This window comes from Cryptococcus neoformans, chromosome 4 (genome assembly GCF_000149385.1).
Source record: "Cryptococcus neoformans var. neoformans B-3501A chromosome 4, whole genome shotgun sequence".
Lineage (NCBI taxonomy): Eukaryota > Fungi > Basidiomycota > Tremellomycetes > Tremellales > Cryptococcaceae > Cryptococcus > Cryptococcus deneoformans.
The window spans coordinates 1,167,242-1,183,949 of record NC_009180.1 but is presented as its reverse complement, the minus strand read 5'-3'; the positions used below and the strand labels follow the sequence as shown (position 1 = coordinate 1,183,949).

General features: G+C 50.0%; 7 protein-coding genes across 7 annotated transcripts in view; 4 read left to right on the top strand and 3 right to left on the bottom strand.

Annotated features, from left to right (window-relative positions):
* Nucleotides 1-40: 40 nt before the first annotated feature.
* CNBD4090 (hypothetical protein) lies at nt 41-3,791 on the top strand (the record flags this gene model as incomplete). The annotated part of the gene is made up of 11 exons (XM_770587.1): nt 41-224; nt 277-689; nt 740-1,351; nt 1,398-1,478; nt 1,528-1,719; nt 1,786-2,556; nt 2,603-2,692; nt 2,743-2,928; nt 2,979-3,112; nt 3,172-3,618; nt 3,671-3,791. 11 exons carry the CDS (start codon nt 41-43, stop codon nt 3,789-3,791), a joined length of 3,231 nt encoding a protein of 1,076 aa, XP_775680.1.
* A 413-nt stretch (nt 3,792-4,204) lies between these two features.
* CNBD4080 (hypothetical protein) lies at nt 4,205-5,349 on the top strand (the record flags this gene model as incomplete). The annotated part of the gene is made up of 5 exons (XM_770586.1): nt 4,205-4,243; nt 4,294-4,556; nt 4,617-4,803; nt 4,856-5,219; nt 5,273-5,349. The coding sequence occupies 5 exons, from the start codon at nt 4,205-4,207 to the stop codon at nt 5,347-5,349; spliced, it is 930 nt and encodes a 309-aa protein (XP_775679.1).
* Nucleotides 5,350-5,611: 262 nt separating this feature from the next.
* Nucleotides 5,612-6,610, bottom strand: CNBD4070 (hypothetical protein; the record flags this gene model as incomplete). The annotated part of the gene is made up of 7 exons (XM_770585.1): nt 5,612-5,752; nt 5,807-5,970; nt 6,026-6,234; nt 6,296-6,389; nt 6,445-6,481; nt 6,537-6,544; nt 6,607-6,610. The coding sequence occupies 7 exons, from the start codon at nt 6,608-6,610 to the stop codon at nt 5,612-5,614; spliced, it is 657 nt and encodes a 218-aa protein (XP_775678.1).
* A 234-nt stretch (nt 6,611-6,844) lies between these two features.
* CNBD4060 (hypothetical protein) lies at nt 6,845-8,391 on the top strand (the record flags this gene model as incomplete). Its single annotated transcript, XM_770584.1, has 4 exons — nt 6,845-7,422; nt 7,479-7,560; nt 7,611-8,089; nt 8,148-8,391. 4 exons carry the CDS (start codon nt 6,845-6,847, stop codon nt 8,389-8,391), a joined length of 1,383 nt encoding a protein of 460 aa, XP_775677.1.
* Nucleotides 8,392-8,649: 258 nt separating this feature from the next.
* Nucleotides 8,650-11,928, bottom strand: CNBD4050 (hypothetical protein; the record flags this gene model as incomplete). The annotated part of the gene is made up of 3 exons (XM_770583.1): nt 8,650-9,572; nt 9,610-11,824; nt 11,866-11,928. 3 exons carry the CDS (start codon nt 11,926-11,928, stop codon nt 8,650-8,652), a joined length of 3,201 nt encoding a protein of 1,066 aa, XP_775676.1.
* An 871-nt stretch (nt 11,929-12,799) lies between these two features.
* CNBD4040 (hypothetical protein) lies at nt 12,800-15,834 on the bottom strand (the record flags this gene model as incomplete). Its single annotated transcript, XM_770582.1, has 9 exons — nt 12,800-12,850; nt 12,925-13,186; nt 13,248-13,324; nt 13,392-13,883; nt 13,954-14,212; nt 14,278-15,230; nt 15,285-15,611; nt 15,659-15,759; nt 15,807-15,834. The coding sequence occupies 9 exons, from the start codon at nt 15,832-15,834 to the stop codon at nt 12,800-12,802; spliced, it is 2,550 nt and encodes an 849-aa protein (XP_775675.1).
* A 211-nt stretch (nt 15,835-16,045) lies between these two features.
* The window catches only part of CNBD4030 (hypothetical protein), a gene marked incomplete at both ends in the record, with an annotated part of 2,931 nt that continues 2,268 nt past the window's right edge, over nt 16,046-16,708 (top strand). Inside the window, 4 exons of the mRNA XM_770581.1 lie at nt 16,046-16,329; nt 16,382-16,479; nt 16,541-16,635; nt 16,682-16,708. The exon at nt 16,682-16,708 is cut by the window's right edge and continues 70 nt beyond it. Coding sequence (XP_775674.1) covers nt 16,046-16,329; nt 16,382-16,479; nt 16,541-16,635; nt 16,682-16,708 — 504 coding nt within the window. The remainder of the gene's footprint in view (nt 16,330-16,381; nt 16,480-16,540; nt 16,636-16,681) is intronic.

Genomic DNA, 16,708 nt, shown 5'->3' with positions numbered 1-16,708 from the left:
CACTCGTAGACGCATCTTCATATTAGAGCGTCACTCAGCTATGCCTCCGTCCAACACACTAGCGGCCCTCATGGCCTCACCGGCAACATCAGGGGGCGACGCAACTGTCATGGCCAACGGCCAGACACTCCCTGACATATCTCTCGGATCACTGGGGTCAAGCTTCAAATCGGATGAGGAGGGTTATGTTCAACAGATTGGATCATCTGACCCTCCTTCCAAAGGTATGGGGCATGTGATGTCGTCCTTGGAAAGAAGCTCATGAACGCATGACAGCCAATCGACGTCGCTCTCCCGAAACATCGCATTTTCAGTCCATTTCCACTTCCTCACCACCTCGCGGGGCTCTCCTCACGGTATCGCCCCCCCCTACTGTCCGTAAATCATCTTCCCAATCAGCTCTGTCAAATACGCAGGCTCCACGTCGCCCACGAGTCTTACATCGACGAACCTCAAATTCTTCCATTGAATCAGATGACATATCGGGTCCGTTAGAAGCCAGGTACGGGAAAGAGGAAGATACGGATGATGAGGCGATATTGAGTGCTTTGAGCCTTGCAAGTCCAAAAAAAGAGTATGGAGCGGGCAAGGGAAGAGGCTATGTGGTCGGGACAAGTGCAAGGAATGGGAGGCATAGCGTCGCGGCTGGAGAACTCAACGGGCCCATGACTTTGCGTGATCAGGAAAAGGTAGGTCAGTAACATCTTGTATGTCCCTCTGCTGATTATTGGGCCCTCAGCAACTGGAAGAGACTAAAAAAGAGGTGTTCAACCTGCAACTCGAGAACCACTTTCTTAAGGAACGTCTATCCAATATGGCTCCCGAACACATTGAAGGTGCTCTCAAGGAAAACGTCAAACTCAAGCTGGAAATCCTTACCCTTGGGAAAGAGTTGAAGAAGCTGAAGAAGTTGGTCATGCAGCAAGATAAAGACTTGGCGGCTGCTGCCAGAGAAAGCGGGAAAAGTCAGGAAGCGAGAGAGTTTGAGAAGTTGTGGGGCCAGGAGAAGGAGAGAAGAAAGGCGGCGGAACAGGAAATAAAGATATTGCAGGAAGAGATGGGGGCAGATGGCATTAATGAGCTACGAAGCAAGCTGGAAGACGCAGAAGCGTCCGAAGACGTATGGCGCAAGAGGACGGAGGAACTTGAGGCCGAGCTGGAGGATCAGAAAGCCCTTAACGAGGATCAAATTGAACAGCTGGAGAGGTTTAGGGATGCAGCGGATAGAGCGCATGATGAAATAGAGAGAATGAGGGAAGAGTTGAAGGACGCAAAGTCTCTAAGCGAAAGCGTTGGTCTCGGCAAAGGCAGAGAGGCGCGGTTAGCTCAAAAAGTGCAGGAGCTCGAACAGGTGCGTACGATTATAGAAAGGTTGATAATTCTGACGAAAAATGTAGGAAAACGCATCTCTGCAGGCCGACCTTTCAATTGCAAAGAAAGGCGTCATGACTGAAGATGACGCCGAGCTTCTTGAAGAAGTGAGTTGTTGCGATTAACATCCAAAAGGCTGCGAATAACCTTTTATAGCGTCTCAATGAACTCCAAGATAAAGTGGCCGCTGCGCAACTCGAGCTCGACAATCGTGATCGTGAAGTTGACGAACTCAATGCGGAACTGGACGCAAAAGTCCGAGAGCACGAAAAAGAATTGCAACAGGTTGCGGAAGAATGGAGGGATGAAGTACTGGAGGCAAGGACACAAATTGACGAGCTGAAGGATGTAAGTTGTAGAAGAAAAGGACAGTTTAATCTATGCTAACAAGACCAGGCATTGGACGCTAGGGAGCAAGAAATAAAGGAGATTAGAGATTCCCTCCTTGAGAGAGAAGAGCATCTCACAGGTGCACTTGAAGAGATACAAGAACTCCAAGCTGCCAAAGCCATCACTCACGACCGGTTGGAAGAAACGCTCAAAAACATTGAACGTGACAATGTCGAAAAGGACGCAGAGTTGATGGATGCCAATCGTGAGATTGAAGAGCTGGGGCAGAGAGTGTATGAGTTGGAGGAAGCGCTGGAGGATCATCGAGCTAGGGAAGCCAATCTTAGCGCTGATTTGCGTAGCGCAGATGAGGAGTTTGAAAACGCCAAGGCGCATTACGAGGATCTGATCAATGTTCTCAAAGAAGCTCGACGAAAAATACAAGAAGAGAAAGAAGAGGCGCTTACTCGTCTTGGTCAAGAGAGGGAAGAGCGGAGATCTGATAGGGAGGGTATTAAGCGCGAACTGGATACTGAAAATTCACGTCTTCGTCAAGCCCTCTCTGAGAAGGAAACCCAAGCCTCACGTCTTCAATTCGAGCTTGATGCTGCTCGCGAAAGAATAGATCTTCGTGACCGCGACCTCTCTCAAGTTGAACGAAAGCTGCACGACCTTGAGGACGAGCGCCGTAAGCTTGGGGACGAGCACACGAGCAATAGGTTTGGATTGGAGCTTGAAATTGACAGGGTCAAGAGAGACTTGCAGAGGTGTGAGGATGAGCTGGATATCGCCAAAAGAGAATTGGAGGAGAGAAATGAAAATCTCAGAGATCGGGATATCGAGCTTGCTACCATGGTATGTCAACAGTCCGACATCAACGATCGTGTTAACCAGTTGATAGCTTGACAAACAACGTGACATTGAGAATAAACTGTCTTCCGAAAGGCAAGGAAGACTCAACATTTCTGACAAGCTTGATCAGACCTTAAAAGTATGTTTGCCGTGATATTGATCGGGAAAGGCTAATTCTATATATTATAGACGGCCAAGCAACATGAACGTGAAGCCAATCTGTTACGGGAACGCATCGAAGAGCTTGAACCTCTTCTCACCGAAACTCAGCAAGAGCGATTTCAGTTGCAAAAACAATCTGAGACTCAAAGACAGGAGAGAAGTGAACTGCTTCTTCGGGTGTTCAAAGATGTTAACAAATTCTTGGGGGTGGAGGTAAGAATACTTGTAATATTGGCGAGAGCGTTCAGGCTGACAGTGATTAGCACCACACGACACCAGCAAACTTTGCTCTATTTAGGGATACTCTTTTGCAGAGGTTAAAATCGATGATGAGCGTCAGAACAGAGTTTGAGAAGAAGCTAAAGGATACTGAGGCGTCAGTGGATCAGCGCATGGCGTGGGTTCCTTTGATTTCTGTATCTTATGATTGTGCTAATGATATTTTACAACTTGTAGGTCCCTCAAACGACAGCTTGAGGAGAAATGGCGTACACTGGACCAATTTGAAGCCGCCGTGAAGAAGCTCGAACTAACCAAGCGAGAATGGAGAAGCAAGTTCGCCATCAAGGAAGGGGAACTTCAGGCTGTTCAAGCTCGTAATAACGAACTTCATTCTCAGATCTCGTCCCTCAAATCTGATACTGCCTCTGGATCATCCTCCCAAGTTCGATCCCTTACAGAACGGGCCATCGCGGCCGAAAAGCGAGCTCAAACGGCGTCGAACCAGTTGGCGAGTTTGGAGGAAAGGCTGGCAGAGTACCAAACGAGGTACGGTCAGGCTGAGAGCAAGTGGGAAGCGCGGGTCAAAGAATACGAAAATAGGTTGCGGATCGCAGGGGAGAAGATTAAGACGGAAAAGCAGGGTGGAAAGGAGAGGGCTGTGCAGCTGGAGGCACAGGTCAGGTATGTATCTTCCATATACCTTCCGTCGAGCACGTGGCTAACGATATTGTAGAGAATTGGAGAAGCAAGTGCAAGAAGCGAGAAAAAGAAACCAGCGAGCAGAAAATGTGGTTGCAAGTGCGGCGCATTTGTTACCTGGATACGACGAACGAGCGGGGAGGACGCCGTGGTGATGAGCTGTTTATTTTTCCTATTATTATACTACTACTACATCATATGGGTTCGGTGTACATATAATATGATGCTTTTCCCTTTTGTTTCTTGGATTGCGTACGTATGGTGGTAATGACGGTATGGGCTATAAAGTAATTAATGGAAACGAGAAAATGACATCTCCTTGCGAGGGGGGGGACCGCACTTGTTGAATCGGCCTGAAGTCATCCTTTGCCTCCACTCTCTGACTCCACTGACGTCAGCCCCGTCTCTATACTTATAACTTTCTCTTCCCAGAGCGGTATATAATTCGTGCTGCATATTATCCATCGCCATGCTTCTAAGACCGCCGCTATTCACAAAGCTCACAAAGACTTCCCGTCTCATCCGCCCTATCCTCACCACAAGACATTTCAGAACAACACCACTTACAATGGGAGACGATCAGCCTAAAATCATCACCGCTTACCCCGTCAGTTTTTCCAGTCCCAGTCTACAGGGTACCAATTGATCGCCTCGCAGGAGCTTACCGATATCAAAGCCCAGCACCAGAGTCTTCCAGGCAAGGATGTGGACATGGATCCTCTTGCGGAGTTTACCAAACTGGAAACCTGGGACGATGACGGCAAACCATACTTGAAGGAATACACTGGAAGTGGGAAGCTGAAGGGCAAGAAGGCCATCGTTACTGGTGGCGATTCTGGTATTGGCAGAGCTGCAGCCCAAATGTTCGCCCGCGAAGGTGCAGATGTAACCATCGTATACCTTCCTGAGGAGGAACAAGAGTACGTTAAGAAGTTCATAAGCCTTATTTAGATTTCCTAGCTTACGCATACCGTGCGTAGTGCCCAGCGAGTTAAAAAGGCTATCGAACAAGACGGACAGCAATGTCTTACAATCGCTCATGACCTTATGCAGGCCGACCTCGCAGCAGATGTCGTCAAGCAGCACATGGACAAATTTGGCAAGCTGGATATCCTGGTGAACAATGCCAGTAAGCAAATCATGTCCCAGTCCATCGCAGAAATCGAGGTAGATTTAGGCCCGTCTCTTGGTTTGCTAAGCTGACTGGATATTTCAATAGCTTGAAAACGTGGAAAGCACATTCAGAAGCAACATTCTTGCCATGTTTGCCCTCACTAAAGCCGCAGTTCCTCATCTCAAGCGAGGATCAACGATCATCAACACCTCTTCTGTTACCGCCTTCAAAGGATCAGTTGCTATGGTCGATTATGCTTCCACCAAGGGAGCCATCGTCTCCTATACCAGGTCATTGGCTGTGCAACTCGCCCCCCAGGGTATCCGGGTAAACGGTGTCTGCCCTGGCCCCGTTTATACTCCTTTGCAGCCAGCTTCTAGGCCTCCTGACAACATGGAGGGATGGTCTGTCGGCGGCCCTCCCTTACACGGTCGAGCTTCTATGCCCGCTGAGATGGGTCCGGCATACGGTGAGTTTGACGTTGTTGAACTGCGCTATGCGAACGGATCTGATATTTCTCAGTATTCCTTGCTTCATCTGACGCAAATGCTATGACTGGCCATTTCTTGCACCTCAACAACGGCCAGTGGCTTGGTTAGACACCATTAAGAAAAAATAATAAATAATATCGAAACGATAATGAGTGTTTAGCAATTGTGGTAGTAGAAGTTCCATAGTCACTGTCCAACTGTATTTTGTCGCCCCATGCATCAGTGCATTAAATATTCGTTTCAGCATGGTCCTTTCAGATTTCTTGACGTTTCCATCATGAAACTTGCGTACCGCCTTACTCACATCCCCTAGTCAAGTCAAGCGGATGCTGCATAATAATCATACAATATGACAATCATATCCCAGCATTTATTTATACAAGAATTGACAACTGTAAACCTTCTCGTCGGCATCCCAGTGCTCCCATGTCGACTCCGGGTCTTCATCAACGTCAACCATCTCTTTTGAGGGGATGGCAAATGCTATGGTCTCGTATGGCTCGGCTGCCAACTACAACCTATAGTTTAGTAGGGCGGAAGAAATGTCCGATTGAGTAGAACTCACAACTAAGTACTGGAAAGCTTTATTGGGAATCTCTCGCCGTTGTTCAAAAGCAGACATGAACCTCCTTCTTGGCCTCTCTCCCGCTTTTATCTCAGGTAAAGACACAGTGAATAATAAACCCATCCTTTGACTGACAGGCTCTCGAATTTTGATGATTTTGTATCCTGGGCCGTGAATCAGACTCCTGAGAGGCAAGATTGGACGTCGAAACCGACTTACCAGGTCTTCCAATCTTAACAAACACTTTCTTCTTCACTTGTTGCGCGGCTGTGGGAGCTTGGATCATTAATGTCTGATCCTTGTTGTCCTTGGCTGCACGCCTAGCAAGGTTTGTTTGATGTTTCTTTCCTTGAGTGTGGGCAAGGTAAGAACCCTCGTTGACGTGAAGAGTGAGACAAAGACGGCATTCTAATGTACCGAGATGGGTCCTATGAATGACAGAATGTCAGAAAACAATAATTTGACATCGTAACAAGCACAAGCACTGACCTAAGGATATAGGGATCTTTGGCCAAGTCAATAGTCTCCAAAGCAAGTTTTCGAAGACGTTCTCTCCTGTCCACTGCTGTCTCGGATGCACCAGCTACAGAGAAATACATCAATAACGCTTCGCATTTTGACGAATGCACAACACTCACCGACACCACCACTACCCTTGTTTGCACCTGCTCGATTCTGCAAACGGGTCAGTACGTTTTATTGATAAGGAAAACAGACAGCTGCTGCTTACTTGGTAATCTGCATTCAGAGAAGAAGTCAGCACTGACGTTGAGCAATACAAACAGTGGAGCTGTGCCTACCCATAGTTACTCTCGTGCGCTGCTTATTTTTGCTCCTGGGATATGGACGATTGAAAATGAACGAAGGATGCAAGAGGAAAACGTCGGAGTAAGCGAACAAACGAAGGATCCGTCGAAGGCGGGCGTATGAAGAGCGGGACCAAATTTCACGGAGGTGGAGGCTCATCATCTCTTTCGGCAACTTTTCGCAGTATACTTGACTTTCTCGATATACAGCACACTGAAAGCTATCGTGGCAATGTCCTTGTTCCCCTCAGCATTCGAATCAGGAGTATCCAAAATTTCTCCCACACTCGCTTCAGCAGGCAAGGGAGGCAAAAAGACCAACAAGCGCAAGCATTCAGACGCGAACGCCGGTTTAGGGCAGGCCCAGCAAGTAAAGCAGGCTGATGCCAACTTTGAGAAACTCATGAGAAAGTTTGAGGGAGGAGAGGCGATTGGAAAGGAAGAAGGAAAAGAAAGCATGGGCGTAGTCGGGAAGAAAAGGAATAAGAAAAACAAGAGCAGACAGGTCAACGACGAGGAGATAGTGCACAGCACACCCAGAGCAAAAGGCGACAAGCCCAAGCCCAAGCCCACGCCCAAGTCGGACCAAGCCAAGCTGAACCAAGCCGCAAAACAGAATCAGACAGATACACCTCCCTCCAAGAAATCAAAGGCTAACAAGATCACTCCGGGCTTCAAACTGGAGCCTGTCCAGCTGCCCATCCCGATACCTCCTCCATCAAAGGGCACCAAGCTCAAGGTCGGTGGGGAGGGAAACCTTACGGAGATGCAAAAGGATATGCAGGCCAAGCTGGAAGGCGCCAGGTTCAGGCGGGTACCCTGCCAACTTGTTCTACAGTGCCAGGCTAACGTACCTTGCATGATAGATGGATCAACGAACAACTGTACTCAACGCCTTCCACTGAAGCTTTGGCAATGATGAGAAAAGATCCCAAGATATTTGCCGATGTCAGTCTGATATACGGCATCGTCTGTTTCAAAGCTAATTTTATTTGCAGTACCACCAGACACATCGTCTTCTCACTTCAGCCTGGCCCTCCCCTCCTCTCCCTCACATGATCAACCTCCTCTCTTCTCTTCCGTCTGGCACTGTCATTGCCGATTTAGGCTGTGGTGATGCTGGCTTGGCACGAGCTCTTGTACCTCAAGGGAAAATTGTAATGAGTTTTGACTTGGTGGGGGACAATGGCGTTCTTGGAGCTGAGACAACAGAAAGCAATGCGGCCGGCGGATGGGTAGTTGAAGCAGATTTTTTGGAAAAGGTTCCTTTGCCTGGCCGACCTGGTGGATTGGACTACGGTGTTTCTGCTACTGAGGAGAGCGAAGGAAAGGGGAAGAGGAAGAACAAGAAGAAGGGTAGCAGGAAGAGGGATGTGGCATCATCTGAGATCGTGGATGCCGTAGTTTGTTGCCTGAGTTTGATGGGGACCAACTGGGTTGGAGGCATCAGCGAGGCCTGTAGGATTCTGAAGCAGGGGTAAGTGTATTTTCTTCAGATCTCCTTGCAGGGACAACAATTTAATTATTTGCTACAGAGGTACTTTCCATGTGGCTGAAGTGACCTCTCGGTTCACTTCCACAGAAGCTTTTGTTTCCACCGTTGAATCGTTTGGTTTCGAGCTTGAGGAGGAGTCTCAGCCATCGACACACTTTACTCTTTTCCGTTTCACAAAGAACTCTGAAGTCCCTCTGGGACCTGTCAAAGGTCAGGAAGGATGGGAGGAAAGGGTACGCAAGGGGGAAGAAATCTTGAGAGCTTGTGTTTACAAGAAGCGGTAGGCACTTGTGTAAACTCCCATATGGTTCAATTTATTATGTAAGCCCTGTCCTAGGCAGACCAACTGTACATAGATAGAGATGCAGATATAAAATGGATAGGCTCTGTAATGTATTATATTATCAACAAGATGATTTTTGTCTGCTCTAATCACCTATCGTCCGTCTAGCATCCTGGTCCCATGATGTATGGGTTCTTTTACCCCTCTCTGAAATTATTATACTATTTATTCACAAATACGCTATTCCACGCTCACATTTTTACACTTCGACAACATCTCCCACACAGCATCTGCACCCCTTTCTGAAATCAAGTATTCCGCTGCACATTACCCCAGCCGCACGAAACGCACCACCATCATTGACGGTGATGGTGGGTATTCTAAACTGTGCGGGCCCGATACCGGGTAGATCTGATAAGGTATCCCTGCCATAGCTTTGCAAGCTGGTAGGGTCCGACACCGCTCTGACATTGACACCACCACCAAGAGTAGGAAGGTCTCCAGCCACCAAAGCTGGAAAGACACCTGGGGTATTTTCGTCAACCACAAAAGGCGGCAAATCGATCCCCTCGCTAATTCTCGGTCCATCGTCTGATGACGCTCTCCTGAGGGGATTCGATAAACCAAAAAAGGATTCGCGCTTCTTCTCCTTGCTATCAGGAACGTTGTCACTTCCAGTAGGAGGTGTGGCGGGGAATCCCCAAGACTTGAGACGAGTGAAATCGGGGGTAAAGCGTTTGGAAATAGACGATTCGGAATCGTCAACCTTGTCGATGGTAAAGGGCTTGGGGGAGGCAAGAGCGGGGGACGTAGGAAGGTCGGTTTGAGGAGGGGTCAGACTCGGCGTAGTCTCCCGTGAGGTCGCTGATCTGGATAAGAGAATCTCATCACCGGAATCCTCATCTTGCTCCGTGCGTCCTGTAAGCTGATGATGACCTTGGGCTGCTACGTGGCCACGCAAATCGTTCAGCTTGACCAATGCCATCTCTTTTGCCCGGTGCTCTTGCTGCAGCTTTCCAGTAAGAGTGAACAACTGCTCCCTCATTTGTGCTATTAACCGAGATTCCGCTGCTTGTTGAGACTGGGAATAAATGTCGGATCTCTCGGTGGGAAGAGAAGAAATGCTTGAGAGACGATCGCCCACTAAGTTTTCACCGTCAGTCGGGAATCCATCTCTTTTGTCTTTCAAAAATCGATTTTAAAAATAAAAAAGACTCACACTTTCTGACACGTTCTCTAAGCACGACGCTCTCTTTTCTTTCACTATCTAGCCTTTCTTCCAACGTACGACACTTTTCTTTCCAAAAACCCAACTCATCCCTCAGACTTTCGTTTTCACGCTCCATATCAAGCTGAACATCGCTCCAATATGAGCGGTCTAGAGAGTCTCGAGAAAGTTCAGAGCTAGGACGGCCACTCTCAATGGAGGAGCGCGCAAGATCGATACGCGCAGAAGCGGAACGACGCCTCTCTAAAGAACCTTCCTCTTCCATCTCGTTAACCTCGGTCAAAACTCTCCCAGAGCCAGCATCTCCTGTCAGGCGCACTCTGGGACAGGGCCTCATCCCCCGAGTGACTGTATTTGCCCATATTCCCTTTATAGAAGAGTTGTTCCCCCCTGAGACTGTCGAGCCTGAGGTTAGGGACGGGCTAGCGATAAGCTCTCCGAGTTCCTTGCTGCCGGAAGACGAGGCATCTTTTTTATATGAAATTGACCCTCTAGAGCCCGCGTTTGACGTGGTTCTTTTCGGTGTTGGGCCACGGTGGTTGGACATGCCAGCGTCGCTGTTAGATCGGTTAGGGCGGCCTCGACCTATCGTACCATAACTTTTCGTCGGTGAGGATGAGCCTATGCTTCCAGCTGAAGGTGGAGGGGAAGTAAGTGATTGGGGAAAGGAGTATCTGTCCGATGAGGACGGAGTTTTGTAATGACGCGGGGAGGATATACTTGAAGACAGACGAAGCTCCCTCAGGCCTGAAGGGGATACCGCAGATTCGGGGTCTTGTGGAGCATTCTCGGGAGGAATGGTCGGCACGACAGGTGCAGCTGTATCCTCTTCCTCCGCTTCTTCCTGTACGTTTCCCAGCATTTTCTCTTCGTCTTCTTCCGACTCGTCAACTTCTTGCAAAGCACTCAATTGCCTATTCATCGTCGGCCTCTTCCCTATGCTCGCATCGTTGACTTCCATCCCGTAATCCAGCGGGTCTTCTTTAGGACCGGACATCGATAAGGAACCGTGGGGAAGGCCGAAAGATTGGCCTGAACACCTTTCCGGCGTGTCGGCTGACTGCCCATCGGCCGGCGAGGCCCCAGAGAAGGGTGATGCGGAGAGTGGCGAGGGGGAAGACGATCCTAATGGCAAGGGGAGAAACGAGAAGGACGGTTGATTGGACCATGAAAATGTGGGTTGGCCGAAAGCACCCGAAAGCGGACGGTTGGATGAGGCCACAGACGAAGAATCTTCGTCATCCAAATCAGGAAGACTAATTTCTGCTACCGGCGACTCGACGAACGGAGATGTTGATCGCGATTCAGACCCGGTAAGCTTTTCCAAAGCTCGACGTCTGGACTCTTCCTTCTCTTTTTCAGCCTCTGCGCCCCGGCCCGATGGTTCAAACTTGAGTCTTTGGCTGTTTAGCCCTGCCAGTCTCGATGGTTTTGATTCACCATGGGGCGAGGTGGGAGAGACGGGAGAGCCAACGGATGGAGAGTGGAGAACGTTGAAAGAGCTGGGACGGGAGGCAGCATTTTGGAGTTTGATGTTTGGTAAAGAGATGGAATTTGAGCGGGTGTGGGAGTGTCGCTTCTTCTTTGTTTGCGCAGGAGGTGATGAAGGACCAGCGGCTGATCTGGGAGGGGAGAGTGCATTGGAAGGTGGACGAGCCAGTAGGAGACTGGGTGGTCTCGAAGAGGTGTTTGAGAAGCGGCGTGGAGATGTTGGGGACGAAAGAGGCGAGGACACAAGTTCATGTCCTAATATGGACTGGGAGCCCAGCCTGGCTGGCTGACGACGTTGGGGCGGAAACGGCCCTGCTGCAGGCTTGGACGCAAAGGAGAAGGCGGATAGTCGCGCAGCGACGTGTTCATACTCCCCGTCGTGTCCTTTACCTTGCTCCTGCTCGTCCTCTTGCGGAATAGGGGATTTTTCCAGCATGGGCGTTGGAGGAGTCGTGGCGGTCTGTTCAGGCTGGTCTCCATAGACACCCACGACGGACGGCCTTACCGGCGCCTGCGACACCGCGCCAGAAGGCAGCGCGATGGAGGACCTCTGCCGTCTGTGGGCGTGGCTCGCTGCGCTGTGTCTGTGGGCCTGGGCGGGGGCGGTGGGCGTGTCGTCGCGGACCTGCTTCGCCCTGCGCCTGCCGTCCGTCCGGTCGTGGGCCGCTGTGCCGCGGGCGTTGAGGCTGGGTTCTGTGGTGAGCGGCATCCTGGGCTGTGGGGTGTGAGCACGTGCGGGTGACGGGGGCGGCGTACCTTTTTGGTTGCCGGGGCGAGTCTGTGGGCCCTCCTGTCTGCGAGCGCCGCGGGGGGAGACATCGGCGGGGGAGGGAGCTGCGAAAGAATGCGGGACACGGACAAGGCGCGTGCGTCGCTGGGCGTCTGCGAACAAACAAACAGCCTAGTACGCGAGCCCCACGTGTTTCACGCCGGCACGCGGGCTCAGGAGGGTGGGTGTGCAACAGGCGTGCGCGGAGGGAGCAGAGAGTAGGCACGCCGGTCGAGGGAGGAGGGTGTGAAGAGGCGGTTGGTGACGGTGCAGCGGCGGCGATGGATATTATGTGCTGTTCAAGGAGAGACGCGTCTTCATCCCACAACAACCCAGGAACATGCGCAGGGAACATGGAAGCTTAATCCCCGCACCCTGCTATTTAATTCAACTCGGGCTCGTACCCGTTCCTTGTCTCTTTGTCTTTCCTCCCTGCTCTTCTGTCCATAGCGTACGCACTGGGTCAGCTATCCCTAGATAAGGTATAGTAATATGCGTCCCATTCGCAGCGATACATTCGACATTCGAACGGACGGCGCAGGGACCCTGTCTCAGCCTCGCTCAGGAACGAGACGACGCGTCTTTTCCGGCACCAACACTTCAATATCAGTCACCACCCGTCATCATCACCAATCATCAGCCATCTGTCATGAAATCCTCGGCGCCCGTCACTCGCCGCCCGCGAAACCCCCTTTTTCGTCAATAATCTACTACACAGAGGAATCTTGCTGTAGCTCAACGACTAGAACACTGGCTTGATGTATCGCAGTTCAGCAACCATTACTATCTCGATACACGTTCCAAACACTTGATTCATTCGCATTCCACCTCCAAACACCTTCGTATTCCACCTCCAAACACCTTCGTATTCCACCTCCAAACACCTTCGTATTCCACCTCCAAACACCTTCATAAACAATCCTAAATATCCTCCTCTTGACCGATAGTAGCAAAGCTGAGCGGGGTAAACGGCTGCATCCAAAACCATCAGTCACTTGCAATCTCTTGATGACAACAACAACAACACAAAAAGAACAGATACTCACATAGCCTCCAGCCATGTAATGCTTTCCATTCGCTTCGACCCAGTGCAACCTCAAAGCGTGCAAAAACGCGGACAAACCTTCCATGACACACAAGATACCGACCGTACCCCCAAACCACACCGCAAACATGACGAACAAGAAGACGGCGCGGGAAATCAGCCCGCCGTTAAAGTCAAACGCAAGTTGCAGGGTCATGGACCAAAGCACCTCTGACAGTTGTGCGTGGGCAAGGGAAAGCGCCCAGAGTCGGAGGTAGGAAGCACTATGACGGCGATTATAAACTCGAAGACTCGACATTGAAATGCAAAACGATAAACACTTACGTGTTCGAGATACAACCAAGACAAAACTCGATCGTATGAATGACCTGATGCACAATAATATCTCCCATCTCAAATGGCTGAATCACATAAATGACATTGATTAGCTCAAAACTAAAGCTCAAATCCCAACATTCATTTACTCACATGTTCCTCGTCAGAACTCTCTGCTACAGCCATACCAACTTCCTCCTCTTCCTCCGCCCGGCTTTCTGCACCAATAGAGTCCCTTCCGTGCATCCCCCCATTATCCTGTCCCTGCAACCCTTGATAGCCCTGAGCGACGATACGTTGGTGCTCCTTCCAGAGCATATATGGCTTCAGCGCAAGCATCCACGGAACACAGACAAGGGCGATGAGGAGGAGGACGACCTGGATGAAGCCTTGCCCAGCGTATAGCTGAGTCCCAGGCTCGATAGTCCCCGGGGAAAGGAACATGTAAATCAACATGTTGAGCAATCCCGGCGGGCTAGTGACAGATTGAGACCAGTCGACAGACCACTTGTAGATGATGCAAACGACGAGGTAACCAAAAATCGAGTGGAAGAAGAGCATCTGAGGGATGAATTCGGCATAAATGTTGAGCGGTTTCTTGAAATGAATGTGGTTCGGCACTTGGAGACAGATTGCAAAAGTCATCTAGACAAAAGTACGAGATTTGTCAGTGTGTACCCCGTTCCCAGTGACGCGTATAGAAAAGGAAACTTACATGGATGACACCAAGGATGATTGACATTTTCATCTTGTAAGAATTGTTAAAGATCAAGGCATTATCCGAACCGTGCCACATGGGGTCCATGCCAAAGGGATAAATGTTTCCCGTTGGCTCTGCCTCGATAAGTCCTGTAGAATTGGAAGGCCATTCCCATCCAGATTGCCACAGGTGAAGCGTCTTGGAAAAGATGTCGTTGTACATGAAACCGGTAAAGACAGAAAAGATGCCCATGAGAACGATTAGGTATCGACCGCTAAATAAATGTCTTGTGTGTCAGATTTAAACACAAAAGATGCTGAAATGAAATACAAAACGTACAAGAAAAATGTCTCAACATTCTCATTGACACCATTTTTCGCAATCTGCCTCTCCCAAAAGATCATCGCCGCAGCAGTCAAGAACATCAAAATACCGTGACCAATATCACCAAACATGACTGCAAACAAGAATGGGAATGTAATGACAGCATACAAACCGGGATTAACTTCTTGGTATGTGGCAATACCATAAGAGTCGATTAGAGTCTGGAAACCTTCAGTAAACTTGTTGGTCCTGTGGAACGTGGGAGGAGTCTGGTGGGTACGGAGCTCTGAGAGGATGGCAGGCACAGAAGTACCAGCAGTATCCATCGCACGACGCAAACCGAGCTGGATAGCGGTGATGTCTCGAGAAGGACACCAGCCTTCAGCGACAAGGGTCTTTCGACCTTGGTCATAGCTCAACAAGTTGAGCGTCTTGTAGATTTCCTCTTCGCGCATGACAGCGTCAGTCCACGCCTCGAGGGATTCAGCGATTTTGCTGAGCTCTACACGACGGGTTTGACCCATATTGTACAGGACATTATCAACATCTTCAAGGCGCGCAGAGACTTGGCGCAGAGCGTCGGATCGCTTGTCGGTAGCGGAATCAATGTTGTAGAGCGTGCCACCCATGGATTCGGCGACCTTGCGAATCTTGGCGAGAAGCTCTTGACCATGAGCGAAAATGATGAAAACATCCTTGAAAGTCTCCTTCCCAGAGACAGTATCGACAAAGGGCTCCTCAATTTCAGAGTAGTTCATGTAGAGGTTACCCCTCAAGACTCGCCAGAGAATACGCTCAAATGTGGGCATTCGGGCACGATCAATAGTACCGGCGACAAACTCGAGGTCAAAACCGGACAAGCCACTCTCACCTGGGAGTGTTCCATACTCGGCAGCATGCTCAAGCAGAGGAGCGGCGTCGCTGCTGTCCTCCATTGACGTTCGAATCTCGGTATGGCGATGGCCGGCCTTATTAAGCGGTTTAGCCGCTTATCCCATCCGATTGAACAAATGAGCACTTACCTCGTCAAAGAACCCAGCGGTTTCCTTCAAGACACACTTGTTCTCCTCCAGTTCGCTCTTCCTCCTACCTAATTCTTCCCAACTCTTGTTCATTTCGTTCAGCCTCCTCTCGTGTTCCTTGAGCTTCTCCTCCAGTTCATCGTACGCGTTCTGAGCACGCGGGCCTACGGTAGTGAACGGCGGGACAGCTGCAAGAGGTGGTACTCCAAGCGGAGGGGAGAGAGATGTGATTTGCGAGCGGAAGAAACGAAGACGTCGAGCCATCTCGGCGAGACGACGTAGACGTGGAGTAAAAGGTCGTTGGAAGGAAGTCAACGAAGGGTTGAGCTGTGACGAGTCAGGCTATGCATCCTTTCATGTGAGTTCATACGTACATCCTTGAACTGGAAATTGCTCATCTCTGCCAGCTCTGAGATAGTGTCATGTGCTACTTCTGACGGGATGTACAGCTGTACAAGGGACATCTCCTCCGAGCCTGTGGTATGTCAGTTGGGTGAACGCTGTGACTGGAAGGTGACGCACGGAAGAGAGAGGGGTAATTCGTCGCCATGGCTGGCAGAATGGTCTCCGTCGAGAAGTATGGCTGGAGTAAAGATGCAGTATAAATATTGACCCAATAGCAGTGAGTGCCGACACAAGGGGAGAACGGTGACGAGGAGGGGTTATGTAAGTGAGTACGTTACGTAACCAGCTTGCTACACCCGACCGGATGGAGTATAGAAAAGAAGAGTGAAATCTCTCACTATGAATGTCCATCCGCCATGTGGAAGGTTATCTACTACCTCAACCTCGCCCTCTACACCATACTCCTCATTTCCACCTCCTTTCTCGCAGTCCTCATCGCCATAGTATGCTCACTCACAGGCCGCAGACTCAACACAAACTACTTCGTAGCCCGCACCTTCTATTGTATTGCAGGCACGATACTCGGATGGAAATTCCAGGTCGAAGGCGAGCAGTATCTCTGGGAGCTTAGTGGAGAGCACGGTGGTGGAAAGGCGAATGAAAAGGGTAGGAGTATGGTCATGGTCGGCAATCATCAGAGGTGTGTACCTCCTTGTCGTGTCGCGCATCCATTGGGGTTGAACTTGGAACAGCTTCGTCGACATTCTTTACTTGGGAAGGATCTTCCCCAAACATGCCGCCATCATGGCTAAAAAGTCCATTCAGTGGATCCCAGGGCTTGGATGGTTTAGTATGTTGTCCCGTTCGACATGATGATGTCTCGTGGTAATCTGACCCTCCGCCCTTCGCAGTGATGATGTCCGGCACCGTCTTCATCAATCGTTCAAACAACAAGTCGGCCATTGCCTCTCTTCAACATGCTGGTGAAGAAATGAAGCGAAAGAGGGCAAGTCATTACTTTTGCCCATAGCATTATCGCTCACGTCGCGTAGATATCGCTTTGGATCTTCCCCGAAGGC